The 25,577-nt window shown below is 40.1% G+C and overlaps 4 protein-coding genes across 6 annotated transcripts in view; 1 reads left to right on the plus strand and 3 right to left on the minus strand.

Annotated features, from left to right (window-relative positions):
• kmt2a (lysine (K)-specific methyltransferase 2A) overlaps positions 1 to 5,948 on the minus strand; it is a 35,959-nt gene extending 30,011 nt beyond the window's left edge. Inside the window, exon 1 of the mRNA XM_056757273.1 lies at positions 5,542 to 5,948. Coding sequence (XP_056613251.1) covers positions 5,542 to 5,787 — 246 coding nt within the window. The 5' untranslated portion in view covers positions 5,788 to 5,948. The remainder of the gene's footprint in view (positions 1 to 5,541) is intronic.
• A 410-nt stretch (positions 5,949 to 6,358) lies between these two features.
• On the minus strand, positions 6,359 to 16,162 carry ube4a (ubiquitination factor E4A (UFD2 homolog, yeast)). The gene is made up of 20 exons (XM_056757275.1): positions 16,029 to 16,162; positions 15,295 to 15,462; positions 15,032 to 15,208; positions 13,277 to 13,389; positions 13,007 to 13,159; positions 12,734 to 12,893; positions 12,445 to 12,647; positions 11,838 to 12,029; positions 11,409 to 11,742; positions 11,196 to 11,322; positions 10,761 to 11,065; positions 10,549 to 10,681; positions 10,272 to 10,462; positions 10,087 to 10,187; positions 9,855 to 9,968; positions 9,499 to 9,673; positions 9,151 to 9,331; positions 8,925 to 9,072; positions 8,654 to 8,811; positions 6,359 to 8,098 (listed from the first exon to the last, which is right to left on the minus strand). Exons 2-20 carry the CDS (start codon positions 15,419 to 15,421, stop codon positions 7,963 to 7,965), a joined length of 3,228 nt encoding a protein of 1,075 aa, XP_056613253.1. The 5' UTR covers positions 15,422 to 15,462; positions 16,029 to 16,162; the 3' UTR covers positions 6,359 to 7,962.
• phykpl (5-phosphohydroxy-L-lysine phospho-lyase) lies at positions 16,081 to 19,230 on the plus strand. 2 transcript variants are annotated; one of them, XM_056757304.1, is made up of 13 exons: positions 16,081 to 16,218; positions 16,334 to 16,441; positions 16,525 to 16,643; positions 16,733 to 16,892; positions 17,019 to 17,093; positions 17,205 to 17,292; positions 17,375 to 17,491; positions 17,580 to 17,662; positions 17,856 to 18,081; positions 18,183 to 18,337; positions 18,412 to 18,501; positions 18,603 to 18,733; positions 18,841 to 19,230. In XM_056757304.1, the coding sequence occupies exons 2-13, from the start codon at positions 16,383 to 16,385 to the stop codon at positions 18,855 to 18,857; spliced, it is 1,320 nt and encodes a 439-aa protein (XP_056613282.1). In that variant the 5' UTR covers positions 16,081 to 16,218; positions 16,334 to 16,382; the 3' UTR covers positions 18,858 to 19,230. The 2 variants fall into 2 exon arrangements, 1 of the variants encoding a protein (XP_056613282.1); XR_008907518.1 differs by lacking the exons at positions 16,081 to 16,218; positions 18,841 to 19,230 and having other exon boundaries at positions 16,266 to 16,441; positions 18,183 to 18,332.
• Positions 19,231 to 19,362: 132 nt separating this feature from the next.
• Positions 19,363 to 25,460, minus strand: nherf4a (NHERF family PDZ scaffold protein 4a). 2 transcript variants are annotated; one of them, XM_056757301.1, is made up of 11 exons: positions 25,420 to 25,460; positions 24,734 to 24,761; positions 24,509 to 24,573; positions 24,188 to 24,393; positions 23,534 to 23,738; positions 23,199 to 23,335; positions 22,915 to 23,119; positions 22,617 to 22,813; positions 22,085 to 22,279; positions 21,607 to 21,831; positions 19,363 to 21,131 (listed from the first exon to the last, which is right to left on the minus strand). In XM_056757301.1, the coding sequence occupies exons 1-11, from the start codon at positions 25,433 to 25,435 to the stop codon at positions 21,099 to 21,101; spliced, it is 1,512 nt and encodes a 503-aa protein (XP_056613279.1). In that variant the 5' UTR covers positions 25,436 to 25,460; the 3' UTR covers positions 19,363 to 21,098. The 2 variants fall into 2 exon arrangements, with proteins under 2 accessions (XP_056613279.1, XP_056613281.1); XM_056757303.1 differs by lacking the exon at positions 19,363 to 21,131 and having other exon boundaries at positions 21,626 to 21,831; positions 22,085 to 22,248.
• Positions 25,461 to 25,577: the final 117 nt, after the last annotated feature.

Here is a 25,577-nt window from a genome sequence, read left to right on the forward strand (position 1 = left end):
ATGCTTTATAATGGCTTGCATTTTTGAAATGGCGTAACTTAAAATGACATGCCAAACGCCAACTAGATCAATTACAAGAAATAATTTTGCTTGCAGAGCAAAATCATTGTTATACTACGGATCCGAATTATATCTACATGATTATAATGCTTAAATTCTGCAGAACCTGCAGGAAACCCGCAAAGCTGCTCCGAAACTCAGGCACTAATTATATTGAAGTGTTTTGCATCTTCAGTGTAGTGGATTGTGATTTATTTCAACGTCTGATGCTGTGTTACCTCAGAGAGCATGAACCCGAAGCAGCTCCAGTTAGTAAATGCTTTCGGTGTGAGAGTGAAAAAAACGTTCTGTTCCGCAGCGGCCTCCCGCGTTGATTGGCTGGACTCGTGACTTAGTCCCCACAAACCGGAGAGGCATTGGGCGGGCATTACTCTAGGCAACAAACTAGAGTGACGTGTTCCGACTGCTCTCACTAAATCCGTGGCTGCATTAGAGCCAAATAGCGCATTTCAAAATTAAATGACTTTATCGGCAAATCGGCGTTGAAAATGACCGATATCGGTTATCGGCTAAATCCTTAATATCAACGCCGATAATCGGCCAGTTCGATAATCGGTTGACCACTAATGTGTATTGCGCTGCCCACTTAGAAGCTTATACACCAACAGTATTTATGACATTGATAACAGACAACTGCGCTTATCAACCACAGGGGGGAACCATACGCCAAATTTCTCTGTTGTTGCTTTAAAACAACCTAAGTTATATTTTCATTGCCTATATAACCATTATTACGCTAATAAACTTCTTAATGAACACATTAAGAAGTTCTTCCTTGCTACACAAACGATCCCAGTTTCAAACTAATGTTAGTAAATGCATATATAAACAGTGCTTTGTCGGCAGGTATTTCAGAAGACTGACAAAAATATTATTAATGTAACATACCAGTTGAGAGAGTTATTTAACATTTTTGATTTGTTTTATTTTTTAATTGGTTAGAATTATTTTTCAACAAAGACACTTTAGTAACGGCGCACTTTATATTTTGCACTCCTTCAGACCCCCCTATTTATTGGTGTATGAATGAAAGTTGAAAATAGAATAAACATCGGTTCTCCATATTGGGCACATAAACATGCAAATAATTGGTATCTCTATCGGTCACAATAACAGGATAGAATTTACATTTATGCATTTGGCAGACGCTTTAATCCAAAACGATTTACATTGGATTAACCAATACATTTATAAGTAGGTATGTACAATCCCCTGGGACTGAACCCACAACATTGCATTGATATTGCATTGCACTCCTCTTACAACTAAACTACAGAAAAGCTCAATTAAAGAATCAATTAAAGTCAATAATTGTAAAATAGTTTATCACTGTGAGTTTTTCTCTTTTTAAAATTTGTTTGCCCTCATAATCTTCAATTCAAACCTGAAACTGCACTTCCTTCCTGAAATGACTGTATCTTAAATGACGTACGCATCTGTTAACTCCTCCCCTTCAACTGTCAGTCTGCTGTCCGTTTCAAAATGCAACTGCAGGTTCACAGGGACTTTAACATGGTTATTCCTGAAAGGAGCAGATACATTCCTTGTTTGTGCCATCTCTCAGTTCCGCAAACAAAAGGTACGCAAACAGACTATTTGTTTGCATACACTCATTACATCCTGTTCCAAGCAGATGGTCACAAACCTAGGAAAGTTGCTCAACATGGCATCTACAGTTAGCTTAAGAACTAGCCATAAACTGGCAAGCACAACACAACCTGGCAACTCTCCCTCCCTAGAATGGCACGTAATTGCACTAGTGTGTGTGTGTGTGTGTGTGTGTGTGGCAACAAAGCATACATATAAATCTATAATCACAGTAAGCCAATATTTCCACATCAAGAAATTTAACAGTTCACCATTTCTAATCCCAAGCATATTTGATAGAGAAGCCTTTCAAAAAAATCAATGAATTTACATGTTCAACTTCACAACTGCTGATGCATCCAACTTTTAATAAAAAAACTGAAAATGTGTTCATAATGATTTAAATGTACTAGAAAGTAAGTTAATATACATTTAAAAAATGAGACATCTAAAAAACGTGTATAATTCAAAATCTCTATTTGCATCCAAAAATGGACTTTATAACTCAAGACAAAAAGCATAGTCTCATAGCAAAAGCATGCTGTCTGGTCATCTGACCAGAAAAAGCACACTGTGGTCACGTATGAGAAATCATTTAGTTCGTTTCGAAAACCCCGCCCAAAAAAACAATCCCCACCCCCCAAAAAAACATGTTGGGAAACCCCCTATAAATTAAGCCTCTGATTATTCAAGTCTCTCGAAACACAAAAGGCATTAGGAGAAATTTCCCTTCATGTTATGCATATCCGATTCTCAGATGTTGCTCATGCACACACATTCAAAGCACCCAAAACTGAGAGTTCACAAACAACATGTTCCAACACCTCTCGCCCACACTAACAAGGAGCCGTGGCTTTAAGATACAGGCTTGATAAAAACAAAGATGCGCCTCCTGCGAGGTGTAATGAGAGACATAAATTCAGAGTGAATTGCTCTATGCGCTCAATGGCTGCTGCTCCCCAGACCCAAAAAAAGCGGGCGGCAAAACCCCCTTTGCCTGCATACAAAAGCAGAATAAAGCCATGGATGGGACGGCCTGTGTCTAATTCCCTCCCCGTGCTGTCCCAGGGGGAGGAGGGCTCGCTCTTCACCCTTTGATTTCCACGTCTGTGCTCTTTCAGCCGCCTGTGCTTCTTAAGGGCCGGAATAAAAGCAGACACAAAGCTTCCTGCTATGATCCACACGCTGTCTAGGGGACAGGGCCCTCTTCAGATAAATAGGCCAAACACCTGCTGGACTTCTTCCCTCCGTATAGGCTGCGCCATTCATTAGAAACCAGTGGAGCAAAGCATTCATTTGCTGTATCCATTCAACTGCACTTTTGTACGAGGCCTTGATATTGATCCTCATTCTGATTCTGTAAGCGGGGCTTTACTCTGGACATTAAAAGGCAAGCCAAATGGCGTCCCTCACAAAGAAACAGATGAATGGGGACTTATACAAGACAACTCCAGAAAGTAACAGTTGTCTAGCAAACAGCCACACACTTTTATTTGCAAAAAGATAATCAAACAAGGTTTACAAGATTTTTGTTTTTGCAGCTGCGAAAAATCACACAGAAGCTTTTCGGCGATGTAAACATTTTAAGCCATCCAAATGGGTTAATGAAGAAGTCTTAAAGGCAGCCATCAGAAATTAAATCCTATTGGGGCCCTGTGGGCCCGTACTGTTGTATTTGGGTCTGGCGTGAAGGAGGGGCAGCGTGCTTCTGTTTACGGGGCATGCTGCTGGCCTCAGGCTGATCTGTGAGCTCAGCAGGCTGTGATAAACCAGAACAATCCTACCCAGGCACAACATCCCCTCTGAATGAAACTACAATGCTGCGTCCGCAACTCGCGTGAGCTCCACAGGGATTTCAGCCGTCTGCCTTGTACTTATACGTTTCACAAATCCAACTGGGCACTCTGGGCAAACCATTCTGTGAATCAAGTCACATTCATTTAAAAACAAATTTATAACAATATCGCAATCAAGCAGATCGATAAAAACAAATAGACAGTGCAAACCAAAGCGCGTGCGCACAACATAGGCAATAAAAATACATAATTTATCTTATAAGAGAGTGGAGTAAATATGCCGTATGTGTGCAAGAGTACAACGACCTTATCAGCTACTCATAAACGCACGCAAAAGCATCTACACGCTTTTAAATCTGCGCCACGTTTTCAAACGCATCGTTTTCGCGTCAGCGCTACGCGAACTGGAGAACGAAGCGCGATGCGCGTGTCTGATTCGCGCCCGCTCTCCTTTCGGTCTCCCCGCGTTTCCGATGCGCAGCGCTCCCCCCACCTCCCCGCTACTCACACCGAGAGAGGAAGATGGTAGTTTGTCACAGTACACACCCCCACAAATAACAACCTTCGTCAAACGCTGACTTTATACCGCAGCCGCGCTATTACGCCGCTTAACGCAGTGCACTTGCTCGTGTTTTATAAATCGCGAGGTTTCATAAGTCTCGGCGATGCTTTACGAACGCATGAGCTTATTCTGGTTAGAAATATGTTTTTTTTTCCAAATGCGTACTGCTTGCTACGCAATATGCGAGAGGGGAAAAAACATGTCCACCTCCCATTTTCCCGTGCATCAACGGGTGCTAACGGGCTAACGTTAGCAAAGCTCCTCTCGAAGGTGGAGGAGGCGAAGTTAAACACGTCTAAAATCACATATTGCCAACTTCTGCCACATACTTGACGATCTACACATACATGATCCATTCTCCGCAACAAAACCCCGCCAAGCTGCACATTTAATAGCAACACTGTTGATGCTATATTAGCATCATCTATTTCTCAACCTAGAGGACAACGTATAACTGAGCTAAATTGTATTGTAAGTGAACATAAACGATCAAAAAAGGTTTGGGGGAAAGGCATAACTTGGAATCGGCTGAACTGAATACACCCTGGTCTGCCAGTCAACACTTAAAAACCAGGATGATTTTTTTTAACCAGACTGCAGTCGTTATGTATCCTCTCTGCGTGCTACAGCTAAATGCTCAGACGACAACAACAACCAGCTGGCACCAGGTGTTTTGGTCCAGCTAATATTGTGCATTCTCTTGTGCGCGTTTGATACACCCTAACCTGATTTTTTGACATAACCCAAAAGTCGCGTTAAGTCCCAAAAGCATGCCGAGACTTTAACTAACGTTATGTTGTTTTGAGGAGGTTGTGATGGGAAGCCGTCAGCTAACTCGGGGCCAAATACAGACAGTACTCCAGTACCATTATTTAATCTCAAATATGTAAAAACGTAGTTAAAATTGAGCTAAAGGACGAGTAAACACAAAACTAACGTTACACGCTTATGCTTATAATTATATTGGTATCATTTTGATAACCTGCTCGCTAAATTCCGATTTTAAGTGTTTCTGCTCTCCATCGCTCAAGAAGTGTTTTACGTATCGCTTAAAGTAAAAAACAACAACAACAGTTCAATAAAACTCATCTCACACACTTAACGTGACATAAGTTGAACTCTATGCAGCCAGGGGCTCGCTACAGTTATCAAGCTACACATCTCCATCCTGTCAAAAATGGCTCTAAACTCCAGGGGGGTCCAAAAATAACACGCTACATCACTTCAATGCGAACATCTAGACAATACGACCACTTGGAAATCAGACATTAGTTATGAGTACGTTCATATTTTGACGTCAGCTAGTTAGCAGTGTAGCCTGTCAGTGGTCCCAGAGTGAGCAGAGAGAAAAACAGCACATGGATGGAGGCATGTGTCTGCTGCGCAGCAAAATAACTACCACACTCACTCCTCTCGCGGAGCAACTTACAGCCACTACACGGCCGTCGAGTTATTCTTCCCGAGATTTAACATTTCTCTGTTATAAACACGCGAGGCAAAGGTTGAGGCTAACGATTTAGCCGGGATCCCGCTTACCTCCTCGCTGCTGGAGCCGCTCGAATCCCCCAAAACATCCCGAAATTTCTGCAGGTTGTCGCCGATGGCAGCGGACACTTGCAACGCAGCGTCGAAACCGGGCCCGAGCCCGTTCGTGTTCGAATTAGTCCCCGCGCTGTTTAGGAGGGAAGCAGAAACCCGAATTCGGCCCGCTTTCCTCCCGGTGCCCGAGCTGCTGCTCCCTCCGGGCCGAGCAGGGAACCGCCACCGACAGCTGTGCGCCATTTTACACTCTGCCTGCCTGCCCTAGGATCAGGGAGCTCAGTGTGGGCGTGGCCCCGAACGAGCGATTTCAATAAACTGCCGCTTTAGTCAAGCGGTCAGAATGGAATATCCATGTTTCGGGGTAGTGGTACCGAGGACCCCGACTTTGCGTTTGTACAAGATCCCATCACAGCGTACGCACTCAGTGGTGTTTTTACGCAGGTTCGTCGGCTATACCCGAGAGAGAGAGAGAGAGAGAGAGAGAGAGATCAACTATGTAGCATGCGTGGCTTGCTAAAATTTTAACTACGCATTCAATAGACTTTTTAATATAGGCCATTATCAACTGTGACAGCTTAATAAATAGTTGTGTCAGTAACTGAATTATATCAGATGTTTGTTAAAATTAAAAAAAACTTTATGATTCCATTATTAAGTTATAGAAATAACACATAATTGCATGTAGGGCCGACCCTATCAGGTAGAGTCTTTATAATCTCGCACATGTAGCCTACCTTGTTATGAGAGTATACATGTTTTACATATTAAAATGCAAGTATAATAACTACAAACCACTTTGCTTATTTGTTACATGGTTTTAATTACAATACATGGATTCTTCATCTTTATTCGATGTAGTGCAATAAACAAGGCAGACAGCACAATTGATAAGTGAATTAAAAAGTGGCCCAAAATAATTCAGCATCAGCATGGTGAAAGCATGCTATTATTTTTAGTAACCAACCATTAGGAATGGTAAATTATAAGTAGAATTATCTAGTAAGTTCAACACCTCCGTAGAACATAATGTATTTTTAAAGGGCCATGTACATTGTACAACTACTATCCATCATTTCACAAAAATCTTCAAAATAAAGATTTAACAGTTGGATTGAATCAGTGTTTAAAAGAGCAATTACGGCTAAGAGTGTGCGTGTGCACAAACCAACAGGGCTAAACATTTCAATAGACCCTGAAGCATTGTATACTTTGAGAATTTTTGGAGTCAGATCTATTGATTTGGTGAGGTCTTCAGAAAAATGAAAGAACAAAGGATTTAAAAAGTATAACTAACACTCAATGAAATAAACAACTCGATGAAATTTTTCATTCAGACATACTCAGTTTGTTTATGGCTCAATGTTATGAGACCTTCACAACTGAAGGAAGGACAGTGGTCTGTGTTTTATCAGTGTCATCTCATAAGACATCTAATTCAGTAGCAAGGTCCAACCTCCCAGAGCATGCAGTTTCGCAACTGTTAACAAAAGAGACATGATGTCATTCTGCATGAGAGGAGGTCACCAAGACTGTGAGCTCTGACTCAGTCTTCAAATAAGTCAATATCTGAGACATACTGCACTCTTAAAAAGACAAAATGGTTTCTTGTAAAATGCAAATGGGTAATCCCCAACATTTTAACAAGAACTCAATATTCTTAATGAGTCTTATAAAAGTGCACACTTTAGCAAACGATTCTTAAATTCCAAACATAAAACCTTTCTAAGGAACAAATGGAAAAAGCATTTCAAACAAATGGTAGTTGCCAACCAGCCCAAAAACAAATTTGGATGAATGCAGCATTGTAGAGCATCTTAAAAATCATAAAACAGCCTTGAAACTTAAACATACTGAAATACAGAGCTTTATCAAAGATATTTTAAAATCAATCCGGCCACAACCCCTTCTCTTAATATCAAACGAGTAAATACAAATACATGAACCTTAAACATTTATGTATAAGCGATGCATTTTCAATATTTCACGCATCTTTCTTGAGTTAGAGGTAGGGCAAATGCATTGAAAAGGACAGCAAACAAATAAACTTTTGTCCGTCTATAAACTCACAAAATCTTTATATAAAGTTTCATGTCCCACAGTGAACAACTTGGCAAGGTGAAATGTAACAGAAAAACAGATTCCAGTTGTTAGTGCAGTGATCTGAGTTTTGTCTGTGTCGACCTGAACGTCAGTAGATGCTCCAAATAGTTTGACAAAGCAGATAGCTCAATACGCTACGATGATATGGCATTTGGAGATTTGCATTTGACCTTTGCCGAGCACAAAAACACCAAGAATGTAGATGTGTTCCTTTACTACGTGTGCTCTTTTTCCAAAGCAGTATGAGAGCGGTCAGAAACATCTGAATGGCTTAGTCATACAGCATGCCTGGGCTGGGGGGAGGGATCATGAGGTTTAGCCACTGGGTCCCATTTGCTGGTTTCTTTGCTTATGTTCAGCAAGCCACTTCATGATCTGCTGCTTGAGCTCTTCATTAGGCCTGATCTGATCCATGGTGAGTGGACTGCGGTTGAACGGGTCTGTCTGGTCACTTAACCAAGAAAAATGAGAACAGCATTGGTTAAACGAATATTCATCAGTTAAAAGGCATTATGTATGGTGTATGATGATGCTATAACGAATAGTTCAACAAAACGGAAACTTCTGCCATTATTTTGAATAATCTTTATAATTATTTTTTCCATACAATAACACTTCACATGGGACCATGTTTTAAGCCCCATCAATGACAGAAAAACACCCTAAAATTATTTCATGAGTCATGCACTATATTTAAGTGTGTGAGAAACAGACCAATTTTTTTTATATTCACTGATAATCCTTCCCTACAACGAGGATCATGGAGTCAAACTTTGTGAACTCTGTGGATCATCTTCACTTCTTAAATGCACTTAAAGCGAAGATTATCAATAAATAATGACTTCTATTTTCGTCTGCTCCTCAAATGGTTTTGCACCTCAACAGATATGGTCGTTACGAGACACCTCTGTTCAAAATGTCTAATTTGTTTTAATTGTTGTCTAATTGTTTTTGAACAGCATCAAGATGAATAAACTATCAATTTATTTTCAAGCTGAATCATCACCTTAGTAAGTGACGTGCTATTGTTGAGCGGTCCACTGTAACATTTGAAGAAGGCAACAGCACCGGATCAAGCATCAACGTAGACATGATTGGATCCAGAAATTCATCCGGAGCATCAGAGAAAGTCTCCTCCTCCTGCTGATGTATGTCAGCCAAAGACTGAAGGACACAAACGCATACAATCAACAAGATTAACATGAACAACCCGACACCCATGATTTCCTAGAAAAGGTGTGCATCTAGGATAAAATATACAGAGCGTTTATATTAACCTTAATTTTATCTGCGAGGAGACTGAAAGACACAATCATTTCGCCAGGCTTGTTGATTTTCTTGAGGACACGGACAGTTTGGCAGAACAGAGTGGGCGAATATGACCGTCCATCTTTCGGGACAGTGGGGCAGAAATTTTCTTCATCCCTGTGGTCAAGAAAAGTTGACTTAATATGCTTCCCAAGACTGCAAATATATTTAAATTGAAGAAGAAAGGAAACCTACCCCAGGTTGAGGTAAATGGTACAGATGTCGGACACCAACTGCTGGGGTTTAAAGTCAAATTCACTAAAGTCTTTCACCTTCAGAGCGCCCATCTTGGGGCCTACCAGATGCTGCAAAAAATAGTTGAGCATGGAGATGATCCTCTCAGCGAGAAAGGGGTGAACGAAAAGACCCTTTATCTCTGGAGGGAACACAAATACAAGATAAATCTATGTTTCAATCTCATTTCACAGTGAATTATTTAAAAACCGTGTTGTTCCACGTCTGGCTCAGTCAGGTGGTATATGACCAGAAAAAACGATGATGTGGTAATACTTTAGTGCATTTGGTATATTGCACGCCTCTTACCAGATGTGAGGAAAGCCAAGGTGCCAATGGTCTCATTTGACATGATGTTGTGGAAGCGACCCAGCTGTCCAAACATCTGCAGACTAGATTCTTTCTCTCTGCGGGCGTCAGGGGCCAGACTGTCCCACTCCCCCCGATCCCTCTCCAGCTGGAGGATTTTGATCTTACTTAAGTACTAGAAGAAACAGAGGCACATACACTACGTCAACTAATTATTGCCTTGCATCAACTGAATGGGCGTTAATGTGTCAATTAATGTGTAACATTAGACAAACAAGCTGAATGGAATAAACAAAAATCTGTATTTGTATATGGACTGTGAAGGCCTGAGAACATCTTTTATTGCACAGCAGTACCTGTATAGCCTCGTCAAGTAAATAGATTGCATCATTCATTAGCAGGTTCAGGAACCGTAAGAAAAGTGGTGGAATCATGGCCTCAAGGTTTTCAGATGCATAAACTGCCAAACGCTGTCAACAAACAAAACATTTTCCTTTATTATTTACAGTAATAAGGATTCTGGTTTGGTGAAACGAGATGATTATTTTACTTCAAGGGCATATATTACAATATCTGTCAGGATCTCACCTTAATACTTTCCCTGTAATTTTCTTCTCCCCACATGTACTTCAAAATGGCATACATTGGCCTCCTATAATTAAACTTTTGCTCAAACTGATGAGGATCTCCTGTGGGATACACCGTAAATAAAGTCTAACACAGGCTGTTACATTCAAATAAAAACCCGATAAAAAAAAACTTCACACACTGACCAGTGAACTCTATGTCCACAAACACAGTAATGAGGGCTTCGGCAAGCTGAGGAGCGTGTCGATATGAGCTGAACACCCTTTGGCGCTGGAACATGATAGGCTGTGCAGTGCCAGGTGACGCAGGCTCCATATGGGGCATCACAGCCTCCAGAACCTCTGCCAGCTTTGCCCGTAAATGAGGATTCTTCATTCTGTGGGTAAATAATTGCGAGTAAACAACGAGCCACATGGCACGGGGGAAAATGCGCGAAAAACTCAGCATCGCAGCGGCTCACACCTCTCGACGTTGCCCATGAACACAGTGATGAAGGTCAGGACATGTTCTAAGCTCTCCGCCGATGACTCCAACACCTCGTCGGCAAAACGGCGAAGGAATATGAAAAAATCGCCTAGGTTTTCGGCACAAAACTCTGTGAAGATGAGAAACAGTTGAATCGAAGACTGGTGCACTAACTTACATTTGAGTTTCAAACATTCTTGAGAGGATACCTGGCACACAGCACAGCAAATTGTTTTCCAGTGGAGGCAAAGGAAATGAGAGCGGTGTGTGCTCTGGACTCTGGTTGCCCAAGCTGAGCTGGACCAGCAGGGTGGCGCAGGAGGCTTGGAGGTTAAGGCAATGTTGCAGCATGGTTGGCTGCGTGGTTGCAGCCTTGGTGGAGAGATAGACAGTCATAAGACGTTCAAACTGTTCCCGCAGTTCTGCACTTGGGCCTCCGCTGAGATGCGTGCCTCGCCACGTCCCCTGCAGCCGATGGAGAGACTGATTCATCTTCACCATGTGTTCATGAAGTCTGATAAAAAATATCATCAAAGAACTCAAAAGCAGTCACCACTTTGATATTGTGGTCATTATCGAGAGCTTTAACTGGTGTGTAGCGGCGACTATGAATCATGAAGCTATGAGGTCAACATTAGCATTACCTATGGAAGCCCAAGTACATGGTTATCTGCGTAAGGATGAGGTTCTCTGTGAGAAGACTGTATGACTGGGCAAATTCTATTGTTTGTTGAGGGGGCAAAGGTATCAGACAGGTTTCCTTGTCCAAGCCTGCGGAGAAAAGAGTTTAGAGAGACGTTTAGATCATTAAGCACATGAATAAAAGAATGATGCTGCATGTTCACACTGGTGAGTACCTCTGGCATGCACGTTTCTGTTGCGCCGCTCTTCCTCACTCAGCTCCTTCAGCATGCAGTATGTGGGGTTAAAGGTCAAGAGTTTCGGGGAGTAAGGTCTACAAAAAGGCTGGCAGAGCTTGAGAAGCGCAGCTCCCAGATTTAGGAAAAATGCATCCGAGGCATACATTTGGAAGAAAATCTCAGGCATCTGGTTCGCCCAGATTTTGGCCCGCCCCATGTTGGCATGTAGGCATCCACCCAACCACGAGAGCAGGAGGTGACGCGTCTCACCGGACTGCTGAAGCAAGTTTTTCAGGATCTGATACAGCTTATCATGGAACTGGCCCATAAACTATAGCATGAAAGGAGAAATAAAGACAGTAACTAAGGCATTGAAAACATGAGATGTATTGAAGATTACAGTACATTTTGTGGATCTGTGCTCACCTGGTGTATATTTGACTCTTGAACCTTCATTTCCTGTGGGCTCAAGCGAGAAGGATTGAGAAAAAAACCATGGTTCTCAACCACGCCAGGGGTTTTCAGTAAGCAGGAAATATTCAAGATGGTGCCCAATAAGGATTGCTGATACTGAAGTCCATTATTAGGATCTTTAGGCTGAATGTACTCCATTAACACCTAGGATCAGGCATAACAGTTTTGAATATATAGTGAATTAAAGGAGAAGTTCACCAAAAAATTCTGTCATTATTTGCTCACCCTTAAGTTGTTCCAAACTGGTACACATTTCTTCGTTATGTATAGCACAAAATAAGATGTTTTGAAGAATGTGGGAAACTAAATAGTTCTGGGAGACTATTGACTATCATAGTAGATTTTTCCTAGAATAGCAGTCAATAGTGCAATGTTTGGTTACAAACATTATTCCAATTATATTTACACTTCAGCAGAACAACAAATTGATATAGGCTCAAACCTGAGGGTGAGTAAAGGATGACAGCGTTTACATTTTTGGGGTAACTATTCCTTTAATGACATTTACAGTTTTAGAATTTTCATCGGAATTACTAGACATCAGTGCGACGATCCTTACCTTAGCAATGTCTTTTTGCCGACTGAAGTAGAGGAGAATTTCCAGGTAGGAAGACAGCAACAGCTGACAGAGGTCTAAGTCTTTGACACGGCCTTGAAAAATATCAAACACTGGCACCATCACCTCCCCAAAGGTCCGCACCTCCTGGTCAGCCAACAGACTTACTATGACCTCCTCAAAAAACTCCACAACTTCCTCCAGCTCTGCAGTGACACACAACACGCACATTCTCATTCACCTCAAAACATCTTCTTATATGTCCTCAAATGTGGTTTTCAAGCAAACCTACGAGCTCCTCGGACGGCTTCCAGCAACAGATCTAGAAGCTGCTCATACACGTTCTGACTGATGTAGATCTCCGGCGTCAGCAGCACCGTCCGCGCATTGGACAATGCCAGGTTTTTACAGTGCACAGCATACGACATCAGCTTTTCTGGGACTTTAGTGATCTGTGGGGTTTTGAACAACACCATTACTGCAATAGCAGCACTGCTGACACAAACATACATTCAATCGAAAAGCAATGCAGGATAATGTTCTACTGCACGACAACACAGAATACCTCCTCTTTAACTCTCAGGTAGCAGGCGTAAAGGTACGGTATGGCACGTTTCTCCCCAGCATCACGATCTGCTGAGTGGTTTACTACACTGCAGGAAGTCATGTAAATTAGATGGTTTCCGGGTTCCTGCATAAGCAGCCTGGTGAACAGTGCCTGCAGGGGATTGGTTAAATAATATCATTTGTATTCAAATGTAGAATGTTGATGTGTGTACAACTTATAAAAATACACCACAGGAAACAATTACTGTATGTACTGATGATGTCATACCTGCTCGATGGTGTCCATGTTAAGCCAGTCCTGACCATCAAGATCAGAGGCTATTTCCTCAAGGTATACACAGCGTGGTGGAATACCATTGCCTCCTCTTAAACTGGGGTCACCTATAAGTATTCAAACAGTATTCAATCCGGATCACCACACTCAATAATTTAGCTTGCAGAAAAAGACATGACAGTGACTATATATCATGAAAATATATAGAGAACATATAGAAAATAACACTATCACTACTGCGCAAATATAATTTGACTGGTGATTGCAGGTAGCTCAGACTACACATTGCCATTAACACGGCCAATGGAGCCATGAGATAACAACATAGCAGTGGACAGCAGATCAATGTAAAGGATAAAGACATTAAAATGCAAGCAGCACAAATTAAATATAACGGCAAACTGGAGTGGATGAGGACATCCGAAACATTGCTGGGAAACCATGCGTCATCATGATAGGATCACAGACACTGAGCTCATCGAGTAGTAGTACGTAAGACATTGTTTATAGTGAATGACTAATTTTATGTACATTTCCCCTAAACTAACGATAAGTAAATTACAAAAAATAACAATTATGTCACAGTACTTCAGAAATATATTCTCTGTTCTTCCGGTTTTACTTGGTGGGTCTCGACCTGAGGGTAGTTCACATGTCTGCATTAATGTTTTTGCACCAGGTAAAAGACAATGTAAAATGCAAATAATCAAATTATGTATAGGCAATGAGTACAAAATAAGCAGACATAAATTTTTTAAAGGAAGGTGAAAATATTTCAATATCCTTCATTTTTCCAATCTAAGACCATGCAATATTTTAGTGGACATTCAACTTAAACTTGGCAAAGTTAGCCAAATAAGGTAGATGCCAGGACAGGTTGCGTGACATTCCCCCATCCTCAAAAACCCTAAACAAAACAATGGCAGGAAAGAGATACACTGGGAAAATATGACTCACGCCACATTATGTGCTGTTCTTTGATACAATAAAATCTCATTGATGTGTTTATGCATTTGAATGTATTTTTGGTAGATCACACTCTTTTGTCATACTTTTTGTGATGTTAATCATGTTGATGTACTGTATACTGTACATTAATACATTTCCATGTCTGACATTTTGTTTTATTTCCTGCAACAGAATATTTTTTTCTGGGTGTTGGTTTGACACTCGATTTTTTATATAAAATCTTTCTACTAAAGTTACACCTGATGAAAACCACAACTTTGTTTTATTCGTTTTTAATATGTTATTGAGAATAAAACAAGTTGATTTAAAGGGACAGTTCACCCAAAAACGTTTTTCATAATTTACTCTCATGTCACACTTGTGCCCTATTGACTTCCATTGTATGAATACAAAACCACTGAGACATTTGACAAAATATCTCCTTTTGTGTTCATAAAAAAAAGTTATATAGCTTTCCTGTAGCTCAGTGGTAAGAGCATTGCGTTAACAACGCAAGGTTGTGGGTTCAATCCCAGGGGATTGCAAATACCTATGTAAAATGTATAGGATAAAGCAATGTAAGTCGCTTTGGATAAAAGCGTCTGCCAAATGTCTAAATGTAAATGTAATATACAGGTTTTAAACGACATGAAGGTGAAAAAAATTATGACAGAATATTTTTAGGAGTGAACTATCCCTTTAAACTACTCAACTGTGATAAAAAATGATCAGCAAAAAAGGTAAGGTAAAGTGTAGGTAGATTCTAACTGTTAGTAACTTAGACAGTTGTTTAGCACTTACTGTTGTCCAGTGTGATAAGGAAGACCCTTTGGATCATGTGGTTGACATTGAGCTGCTCGCAGAGCTCCTGATGTGAGCGAAAAGATCGGCTGATCTCTGCCACAGAGTCATCGTTTTCCTCAATGCTGTCAGAGACTGAATTATCTGACTCGGACTGGCTCTCCCCTGAATCTACAGCTGCATGGGGACACATTATTTTGTAGCGCCATGATAGAAATGTATGTCTCCCAACTATACAGAGTCCTTCATTACCCCGTACTTACATTGTTGCTCTGCTTGACACTGTTGTTTTTGGCCAGATGCAAACTGCTTTGCATCAGCTAGGGAACCGAAGAGCGCTGCAAATGGGTTTTGTGAGATGTTCTGATTGTTATTGCCCTGGTCTGTCATTTCCCTGGAGCACGTCCTCCATCAACAGGTGCTTTCACAGACTGCGGAGAGAAAAGTGTGTGAATTTGCTCCACAATGTAATTCAAATCCTGATGTGATCCATCTAGGTAAATTTTACAATAGTCTGTTCCCAACGTCAAGGGCTTTGCCTCACCCTATAAACAGACAACCTCAAAACAACATGACTCACTATCAAGATCCCATTATTCATCTGATGAGTCACTTCGACACGAATCAAATTATTCGTGGTGAGCAACTGGAAGATGATTCAAGCAAAAGGCAAATTTATAACAGCTGGCACAAGGTAACTTACCCTCACAAGAACCAACATTATTTAAAGAAAGAATGCTAACCTGCTAAAAATGCGCGTTGAATCACACAGTATAGACAATCAATGATCTTAAAAACGAACACAAATAAGTGTTTAAATAAATCAGCTCTCAAGCACTATGATAGATCTTCTTCCTGGTTGTCAAGTATGTCAAGCTAGCTGCATAACTAGCAACACGCTTAGCAACTTACATGCTGTACATGTTGCTCAAAGACAAGAGAGCGCTACAATCATCAAGGTGCATAGAAAATGTATCCACATCGCTCAATGTCATACCTGGGTTCGGGTCGAAATATGTTATAATTAAATATCTGCTAAATCGGTCCAGTTCAGCAGATCACGAAAATACACAGAGCTGCGCGTTTGTGTGACGTCATCGACAGAGGACGAGTGGCTGTCTGCATTTACATGAGATTGCCTACGCAAACCAATCTGTGATAACGAAGTATCGCGAGATACATGCGAGGTGAGTCTTCGAATCGATCTCGCGATAGTTTGATGTCGTACGCCGAAGGATATGCGCAGCGCGCTTATGTATGTTTAAGCGCTGCTCAAAGTCTCATGATGTGTCATATTTCAAGCACACGAAACGAGACTGTGTGGTAGAAAAAAGGGACTCTGCTCGCTGGCATGGCTCTGGAAGTTTTCCACAAGGATGAAACTCTGGAAATGCGCAGGAAGTTGATCGGGTGAGATAACCAGTTGCGAAATCAGGCCCGGTATTGTTTCATTAAATTAAAATTCGGTCACTTTCCCTTCCTTGTCATTTCAGGCAGTCCTGCAGACTGTTTTTCTCGCAGGACCCCGTGAAAATAATACGAGCACGGGGTCAGTATTTATATGACGAGAAGGGCGTGCAGTACCTGGATTGCATTAGTAACGTTCAACATGGTAAGAAAATCTAAAAAGTGCATATCTCTAAGAGTTCAATATGAATCACACATCCATTATGACATAGTTTATACGTATTGTGTTTGCAGTTGGTCACTGTCATCCCAGCATCACTAAGGCTGCTGCTGCCCAGATGGATCTTCTTAATGCAAACACTAGATTCCTCCATGATAATATAGTGCAATATGCAAATCGGCTGGCAGCCACTCTTCCAAAAAAGCTTTGTGTCTTCTATTTTGTTAACTCAGGGTAAGTATCTCTGTACATGCTGACTGCTGAGTATGTATAACTTGGTCTAATCTCATGTTGTGAAGTGATTTAATAGCATTAAAAGGGAAAATAATTCTGAATATGTATTTGTGTCCCCATACAAAGTTCAGAAGCTAATGATCTTGCATTGCGTCTGGCCCGTCAGTATACCCAACATCAGGACGTCATAGTGCTGGATCAGTAAGAATCAAATATGCAAGTGTATATGAATAATGTTAACCATATTCAGTTAAATATGATTCATATAACATATTGTAACAAAAAGCGATTTATTTTTATCCGACTCTCAAGTGCGTATCATGGACATGTCACATCGCTCATTGACATCAGCCCATACAAGTTCCGGAAGTTAGAGGGCCAAAAAGAGTGGGTTCATGTGGTGTGTACATACCGCAATTGAACAATTCCACTGGAATGAATGTTTTTTTTCTATACAACAAACTTGTTTGGTTTATGTACAGGCACCACTACCTGACACTTACCACGGTATCTACCGGGAGGATCATCCCAACCCGGGACAAGCTTACGCAGACGCATTGAAAAGCATTATTGAAGAGGCGCACAAGAAAGGCCGCAAGGTATGTGTGGTAGAAAAACTCTTATTGGAAAGTTATCTGTTCATTCTGAAAAAATATATTGATTTCTTTTCTTTTTTATTGTCCACAGATTTCGGCATTTTTTGCTGAGTCTTTACCAAGTGTTGGTGGCCAGATCATTTTTCCATCTGGTTATTGTAAAAGAGTAGCAGAGTAAGTCTCCATGTATCTTTAAATGTATGTATTCTTGTAACTGATTAAAATGTATTGTATTTATACATGCGTAAATGTATACATGATAATTAGTCAATTAGAAATCAGCCATTCTCTGTTGTTTTTCTATATATCTCAGAAAAAAACCTGATTTAGGAGAATAAAGCTCCGTGCAACGTCATGTTTCCCACAGATATGTTCATGAAGCGGGGGGAGTTTACGTAGCAGATGAGGTTCAGACAGGCTTTGGTCGTGTTGGGAGTCATTTCTGGGCTTTTCAGCTCCAAGGTGAAGACTTTTGCCCGGACATTGTGACTATGGGCAAACCAATGGGCAATGGTCACCCGCTTTCATGTGTGGCCACTACAGAGGAGATAGCTGGTGCCTTTACAGCCAATGGCGTGGAGTACTTCAACACAGTAAGAAGAACCATGCTGCTTAAAGGTTATTCATTCGATTTATATCACTGAAAAGTGCAATCATTTACGTTTTTCATACCTATTTCTTTTTTATAACGCAGTTTGGTGGCAACCCAGTGTCCTGTGCCATTGGTTTGGCAGTTTTAGATGTAATAGAACACGAGGACCTGAGAGGAAATGCTCTTCGTGTTGGAGATTACCTGAGACATCTGCTTAGTCAACTTCAGACTAAACATTTGATCATCGGAGATGTGCGGTTCGTAAGAAATTATGAAAAATGTAATATTTAATTTAAGAACATTTTATTATGCCAAATTCTCCTTTTTGCAGTGGTGTAGGACTGTTTATAGGTATGGAGCTGGTTAAAGACAGAGTTTCCAGACAACCAGCAACAGAAGAAGCAGCACAGCTTGTTGGAAGGTAAGCATGTTTCATACTTTCAGTTTCTCTTGTTTATCCAACCTTATACAAACCAAGTGTTGGCAAAGGTGGTTAAGACATTGCTTATTTTGACTTCTCAGGCTGAAAGAAGAACATGTAGTTATGAGCACTGATGGGCCATGGGATAGTGTCATCAAATTCAAACCTCCCATGTGCTTCAGTATGGAGGATGCAGACAGAGTCACCATGTGCATTGACCAAATTCTCACAGGTTTGTAGAATTGTTAAGTTAACTGGTTATAGTACAGTTATAACTCGGCATCTCATAACATATTTATTCTGACTTATAATATTTATACATTTTATTTGAACTTGCAGAACTGGACAGCAAATAGACGACTGGAAAATGTTTAACATTTAAACCCCATGACAATACAGTACATATTTAACATTATACATATAAGATCTAACTATGCATTAACTGAAATAAATAATATTTCATGTGGTTTTCATTTGTGAACATAAACCTGTTTCATAAAACTGAAAATTTCAGAGAATTTCAGTTAATCGCTGGACTCTGAAATCTCACCTACAAATTTACTTGACAAATAGTAATACATATAATAACTAATAATTAAATGTTAATTCATATTTTACAGTGATGTACAAAGATATGTGGCACTTTTTGTACACTTTTGTTTAACATCTATATGCATGCATTACTTGCATTACATGCAATGCTCCACGAATAAAGCTACTTGAACTGTTCATTGTGATTTTTGCTCCCTGGTCATAATGTGTCAGTTTTTTTTATTACGATTTATATATATCATCTGAAATCTAAATAAATAATCATCCCATTGATGTATGGTTTGTTATGATTGGACAATATTTGGCCGAGATACAACTATTTGAACATCTAGAATCTGAGGGTGCAAAAAAAATAAAAATATTGAGAAAAGTTGTCCATCAGAGGTGCTACAGCAGGCTTTTGGCTCTATTGGCTCACTCCTCTAATAATGTTGTGGACAGTAGATGAACCTGAAGGCAAAAATTCAGATTTTTGCATAGAAACCAAACTTGAGTGGGAAATTCCCAAAGTGCAGGCAGCAGCGAGATAACCTTGTAGACGTGTTTCCGGCTTTTTTGTTCACGATTTTGAAGCATCCATTGTGAGGTGGTGAATAAAGTGAGAGAAGAAGAACCCCAAACCACACACTGGCACAATGGCGGAGTCCAAGTGGCATGGCGAAGGCATGCGTCTTTCCAGCGCTCTGGGTTGTTATAGTTAACATTTTAACATTGCGTAATTTGATCTGACTCCATAAAGTTTTTATATGTTTAAGGTAGGAAATTTACAAAATATCTTCATGGAACATGATCTTTACTTAATATCCTGATGATTTTTGGCATAAAAGAAAAATCTATAATTTTGACCCAAACAAAACGTGGGGTTACGTTCCCGTGCCACTTAAGACTGGTTTTGTGATCCAGGGTCACAATTTATAAGTCAGTTAAACGTTTCTTGGCAATTCAATACAGAGAGTACGAAACAAAACATCAAATTCTCAAAGATTAGTCTACGAGTCTCGAGATGAATATCTGACAGTAGAAAATGATCAGATTGGAAAAAAACACAGCACCATCTGTGCTGGTGCTGTGCATCTTACTAAGAATTCCCAGCTTCCCTTAAATACCCAGACCAAAATTCCCTTCCTCCACAAAACAACAATTTACATTGTAAATGACTCTGTCCTGAAACTGATCATGCCACAAATGGGCATTTAAAAGAAGGCACACCCTCAACAGTCAGCAGAATATCTTCAAACCCTCAAACCTATGTAATGATCTGATCTACTGCTGTGGAAATGAGACCATTGTACCATTTGCACTGAGACTTTTCAAAGGATACCAAAATGCAGATGAAGTTTCTATGTTCATAAAATATATGGTATTTGTAAAATCCAGTTCATGGGTGTGCCTTGAAGTGCTCTAGTGTTGCATGCTGTCTGAGATGGATATGCAAAACCTGTGGGGATTTCAGTGTATTGGAAGAAGTTCTGTGTATCTTGGGATGTGGTGCCCTTTTTATGTGGACACCTTGTTTGTTTCAAAGTTTTTATATATTTACAGATTTACCTAATAACTTCATGGAACATGATATTTACTTAATATCCTTGATTTTTGACCGTGATTCGAGACAGCTGGCGCTCATTAACAATTACTCACCGGTCTCGAACCACGGTCTTGCCCCGCCTACTCCACTACATTGGCATAAAAGAACAATCGATAATTTGACCCATACAATGTTTTTGTTGGCTACTGCTACAAATATACCCATGCTTAATATGACTGGTTTTGTGGTCCAGGGTCACATATAGTCTTTGTATCAAATTAGTACTTACTTAAGTCTTATGGTAGTATTAAATAATAACAGCCAGTTTCAAAGCATACATTTTGAAATGTGTATATATGTTTAAAATACGCTGTTTCGTTCATTTATCTTCATTATTTTTTGTAATATCTGTGGTCCATGAATGAGAATAAAAAGGCTAATTTTCTGGTGTATGTAGCAGAATTACTTCACAGCCATTCTGTTGATAAAGCATTTGTTCTCCATACCAGATTGGATTTTATCATAAGAATTTGTGTTGTGAGAAATCCAGAGCCTGGGGAAAAAGTTGAAAGTTTTAAATCGTTTAAAGGTACACTCCACCCCTTTAAAATTCTGTCATGAATTACTCGCCCTCAAGTAGTTCCAAATCTGTATACATTTCTATGTTCTGTTGAACACAAAGAAAGATATTTAGAAAAATGTTAGCGACTGACATTTCTCGGGGAGTTAAAAAAAATGGTATTCAAAGGTGTCACAGAACTGATGTTTTCCTAAATTACTTATTTTGTGTTCAACAGAACAGAAAATAGGCTACTATAATTTTTTTAAAGTATGGTAGTCAAAGGTGCCCCAGAAATCTCAGTTGCTAATATTATTCCAAATATCGTTCTTTGTGTTCAACAGAACAAAGAAGTTTGGAACAACTGAGAATGAGTGAATAATGAAAGATTTTTTTGGGGTGGACTGTGCCTTTAAAAGTGAAACTGAATTTGGAAAATGCTTATACTTTATATGTTAACATGTCTCACCTCTATATTTTGAGGAATGAGTCCAGAACTTGTCGTCTGTCTGATGTTCCTCAGTCTCTCATACTGTTGACCCTCCACAACTAAAAGCTTGAGAGTAGTTCCTCCCTCTTTTATCATCTTCACCACTTCATCAAAATATTCTTCCTCCACATTCTGTCCATTAACCTCTACAACCACATCTCCCTCACACAGTCCAGCTCTCTCTCCAGTGCTCCCATTTGCCACCTATAGGCAGCCAGTAGATACATACATAATTTAGTCACAAACCCAGAATTTCTGTAAAGCTAAATTATATAATTTCTGTACTATTAACATTACCAATGCAAAAATACAAAAGTGTTTCCCACACATTAGTTTATCCTGCTCAAACATGCGCTATTGGTTGAGACAAAGTTTTATTACTGTTAATACTAAATTAATGTAAATTACATTTTCACACATTTTAGTCAAATATTTTAACAAAATCAAACAACAGTACCTGACTGATGAAAGCTCCAGGCCTATTCTGAACGCAGCCCAAGTTGAAGCCAAATCCTGTGCTCTCCTTATGGAGCACACAAAGTCGAGGACACTGTGGGTTAGCACGTGCCTGTTCATTTTGCAGAGGAGGTTGGGAGAACCGTTCTCTTTTTGGAATGTGGTCTTCATAAAACAGCAGTGGAGAAATGCCAAGCTGAGTATTAAATTACAGACACCTTCTCAATGATAAATCCAAGTGCATACTGCAACAGAATAATAATTTCTCTATTATCTAGGTCAGAGCAGTCACACCCCTTCCCTGGGGTCTATGCCTTTTCTACACAGATTAATTTCATCATAAGAACACCTGCTTCAGTATGTAATATAAGCATTAGGAGTGTGAGTTTTAGCCTCTTGGTTAGCCCTTGGGTTCATATGTCTTCAAAAAAGTTGATTCAGCAGCTGTTCGGGAGCAGAATGTTATTGCTTCACTTCAACATTCCCTCACGGATGTGTGTGACTGTGAGCATGTGTATTTGCGTGTGAAGCACCTGTGTGTAGTAGTTTCTGCCAGGAACGGAGATGGTGGTGAAAGTGACCTGCTGGCCGCTTTGCCGTATTTTGCTGACGATGTCCTCATGCTCTGCATCCTCCACCTGCTCTCCGTTTACAGCGAGGAGAAGCTCTCCATCCTCCATTCCTGCTGTCTCAGCTGGACTGCCGGGGTCGATTTCACGTAGCATGTGAGCTGCAGTGAACATCACAAATTTTGCCCAGTTGAAGAATAAATTTTAAAGGAGTCATGCAAGGTTTACCACAGGTGTACTACTAAAGAAAAAAAATTCTCACCCAAACATCCAGGTCGTAACTTCTCTTGCCTTAACAGGAACCCAAAGCTCTGCAGTCCTTGAGCCAGATGCAGTGTTTTGGGCATATAAAGTAGATTATGTGTTTTGGCAAAAGCAGGAATTATGGGTAATCTCCTTCGAACGTAGTTCTCTTCACTCCTGCTATCAATTGCCAAGACGGTCACATGGTTTTCACATTTCTTCACCTGATACATATGGAACAATCATAGGATTTAAATAGTTATGGGGTGTTCATATATCAAACAGCCACAACCGTCCACCAACCATCTTTGACAAAGCTCCATGTGTGAGTGAAGAGACCATAGCTCCATTGATCCAGATAAGCATGTCTCCATTCTTTATTCCTGCTCTCTCCGCGGGTCCTTGATTTACTGGACTAAGACGATAGCAGCCTCGTTTACCTGCTCTCAAAAGGTCAACAAAATAAACCAGAACTCTCCTCAATGATTCAAGCCTACTGTACATACATCATGCTGAAACGTTCCCACATGATTTGCATCAAGTACTTGATCACAACGTTACAAAATATTTTTCTATTTTAAGGCATTTCTTGTAATAAATATTATAATTTGATTACCAACAATGATTAGAAGCAGTACCTTCGACAGGGATGATGCCGAGGCCCAAACCATAGCCAGGTTCTTTAGTGATGTGACATAACCGCGGGCGAGAACAGCCTTCTCCAGATTGAGCCCTTGCGATCGACAAGAGATCTCTGCCCTCTGATACAGCAATCCCATAATCCTGAGCACTCAGCACTAACAGATACAGCTGAAGCCCAGATGCCTGGATCTTCAGTACCACCTTTAAACAAAACGAAGGTTACAGTCTAAATACTTACAATGCTGAATGTACACAAAGTTTTTAGAGATGCACCGACATGACTGGCAATAATAGGCCTTTTTCAATATTCAATATAAGGGCCGATATATCCTGTCAATTAGAAGAGGACAGGAAAATGCAATGAATTTGTGCTCTGTATATAGAAATGTTTAGAAACATCACCCGTTTGATGATCAGTATTAATAGTCATTATAGTATTTTTTATGCAGACTGTTAAGAATTATTATTTTAATCTTCACCATCGGCATCGCCAGATATCACTCTGAATAATCGGCTATCCGTGCATCTCTAGTTATACTCTAGTTGCCAAATGCATAAATGTAAATCCATGTTTACGTAATATTATTTATTTGCCATTGTCAGTGTATTCAATTAACTGAAAACAGAGATGTAATCTAATGTGCTCTTACAGTCAAGTGATCCTTGTCATCCACAAAGTTCTCATTGACCTCCAAAACACGGTCCCCCTCTCTCAGCCCGCCGCGCTCAGCGCAGCTCCAAGGCTCCACCTGCCGCACCACATGTCCCCTGCAGCCAGCGTCCTTACTCAGATAGAAACCAAGACACTGACCTTGCTCCCGTTTGAGAGCACACAGCCGTGGACGCACATCAGGCTCTGGGGACATTTCATGTTGTGCTTTGAGTCTCTTACATTCTTTATCAACAATCAATACCATCTGTTATCAGGTGGTTGATTGGCTGAAACTGATTGATTGTGGCTTTAAGGTTACCTGTGTCATCTGAGATCACTAAGGCTGGGTTGTCAATCCCTTCTTTTGGGTTGAAGGTGAACTTCCTGTGGAAGACATTTGCACTTTGGGCTATGTATGTTTTATGTAAACACACTGAAAATTGACTGTAAAACAGAATGTCTTTCTCATGGAACAGTCTGCACATGCAAACTCACTTGAGACAGAGAGGGAAAGATAAAGGTTATGTTTATCAAAGTGACTCACTTTGGTAAGTCTGTGGCATCTTCTGGTTCTGTAACAGCAAAACAACAAACATATTTTAAATGGATGTACGTAACAAAACTGTTAACATTATAGATGTGGATTCTTTGTAGGTTAAGAATAACCATGGTTCACTGGTGTGCGACCAACCCAAGTATCCGTGACTGCAAAACATGCATTGTTTAAAACTTTAGACTAATGGTCAGTAGTTTGCCTTCCTTGAATCCCTTGTGATCTTATTGATCATATCGCATTTGAATTGTTCTTTTGAATGTGATAAGACTCAAGATCAGAGTTCAACTGTAAAATCCTCAGCAGACTGCATTCGGTACAATGCATTTAGTCTGATATTTATGTATTTACTTTCAATGTACTAAGATACAGTACATGACTAATTGGTCATGATTTACATTATTATTTATAAGTGAAACAAGGCACCTTGTGTATTTTGTCAAATGTTTCAGTCAAACACAAGTAAAAATTGGACAACACAGTCCATAATGATTCAGAACAATAGATGAAACGTAATTTTGAATATCCCTTCAGCAAACACTGAAACACATACAAATCCTGAGTACAATCCCAAATCTACTAAACAAACACTGATCTTGTTTGACCTTGTTCCTTAAAGACTGAGCAATCAAAGCGATAGAGAACAATGGTTTATACTGTAAATGGTGGGTATTTACCTGTGGTGAATCTCATGATCTTGCTTACCACTGTTGCTGAGTCCAGGGCTTTAGCGAGGGTGCAAGGTACACATTTAAATGAAGCATTAAAATGGATATGTCACTATGACTCCTCCTCGTTCCACCACAATAATATACTGGCGATTAATATTTAATCT

Source organism: Triplophysa dalaica, chromosome 9, assembly GCF_015846415.1.
Source record: "Triplophysa dalaica isolate WHDGS20190420 chromosome 9, ASM1584641v1, whole genome shotgun sequence".
Lineage (NCBI taxonomy): Eukaryota > Metazoa > Chordata > Actinopteri > Cypriniformes > Nemacheilidae > Triplophysa > Triplophysa dalaica.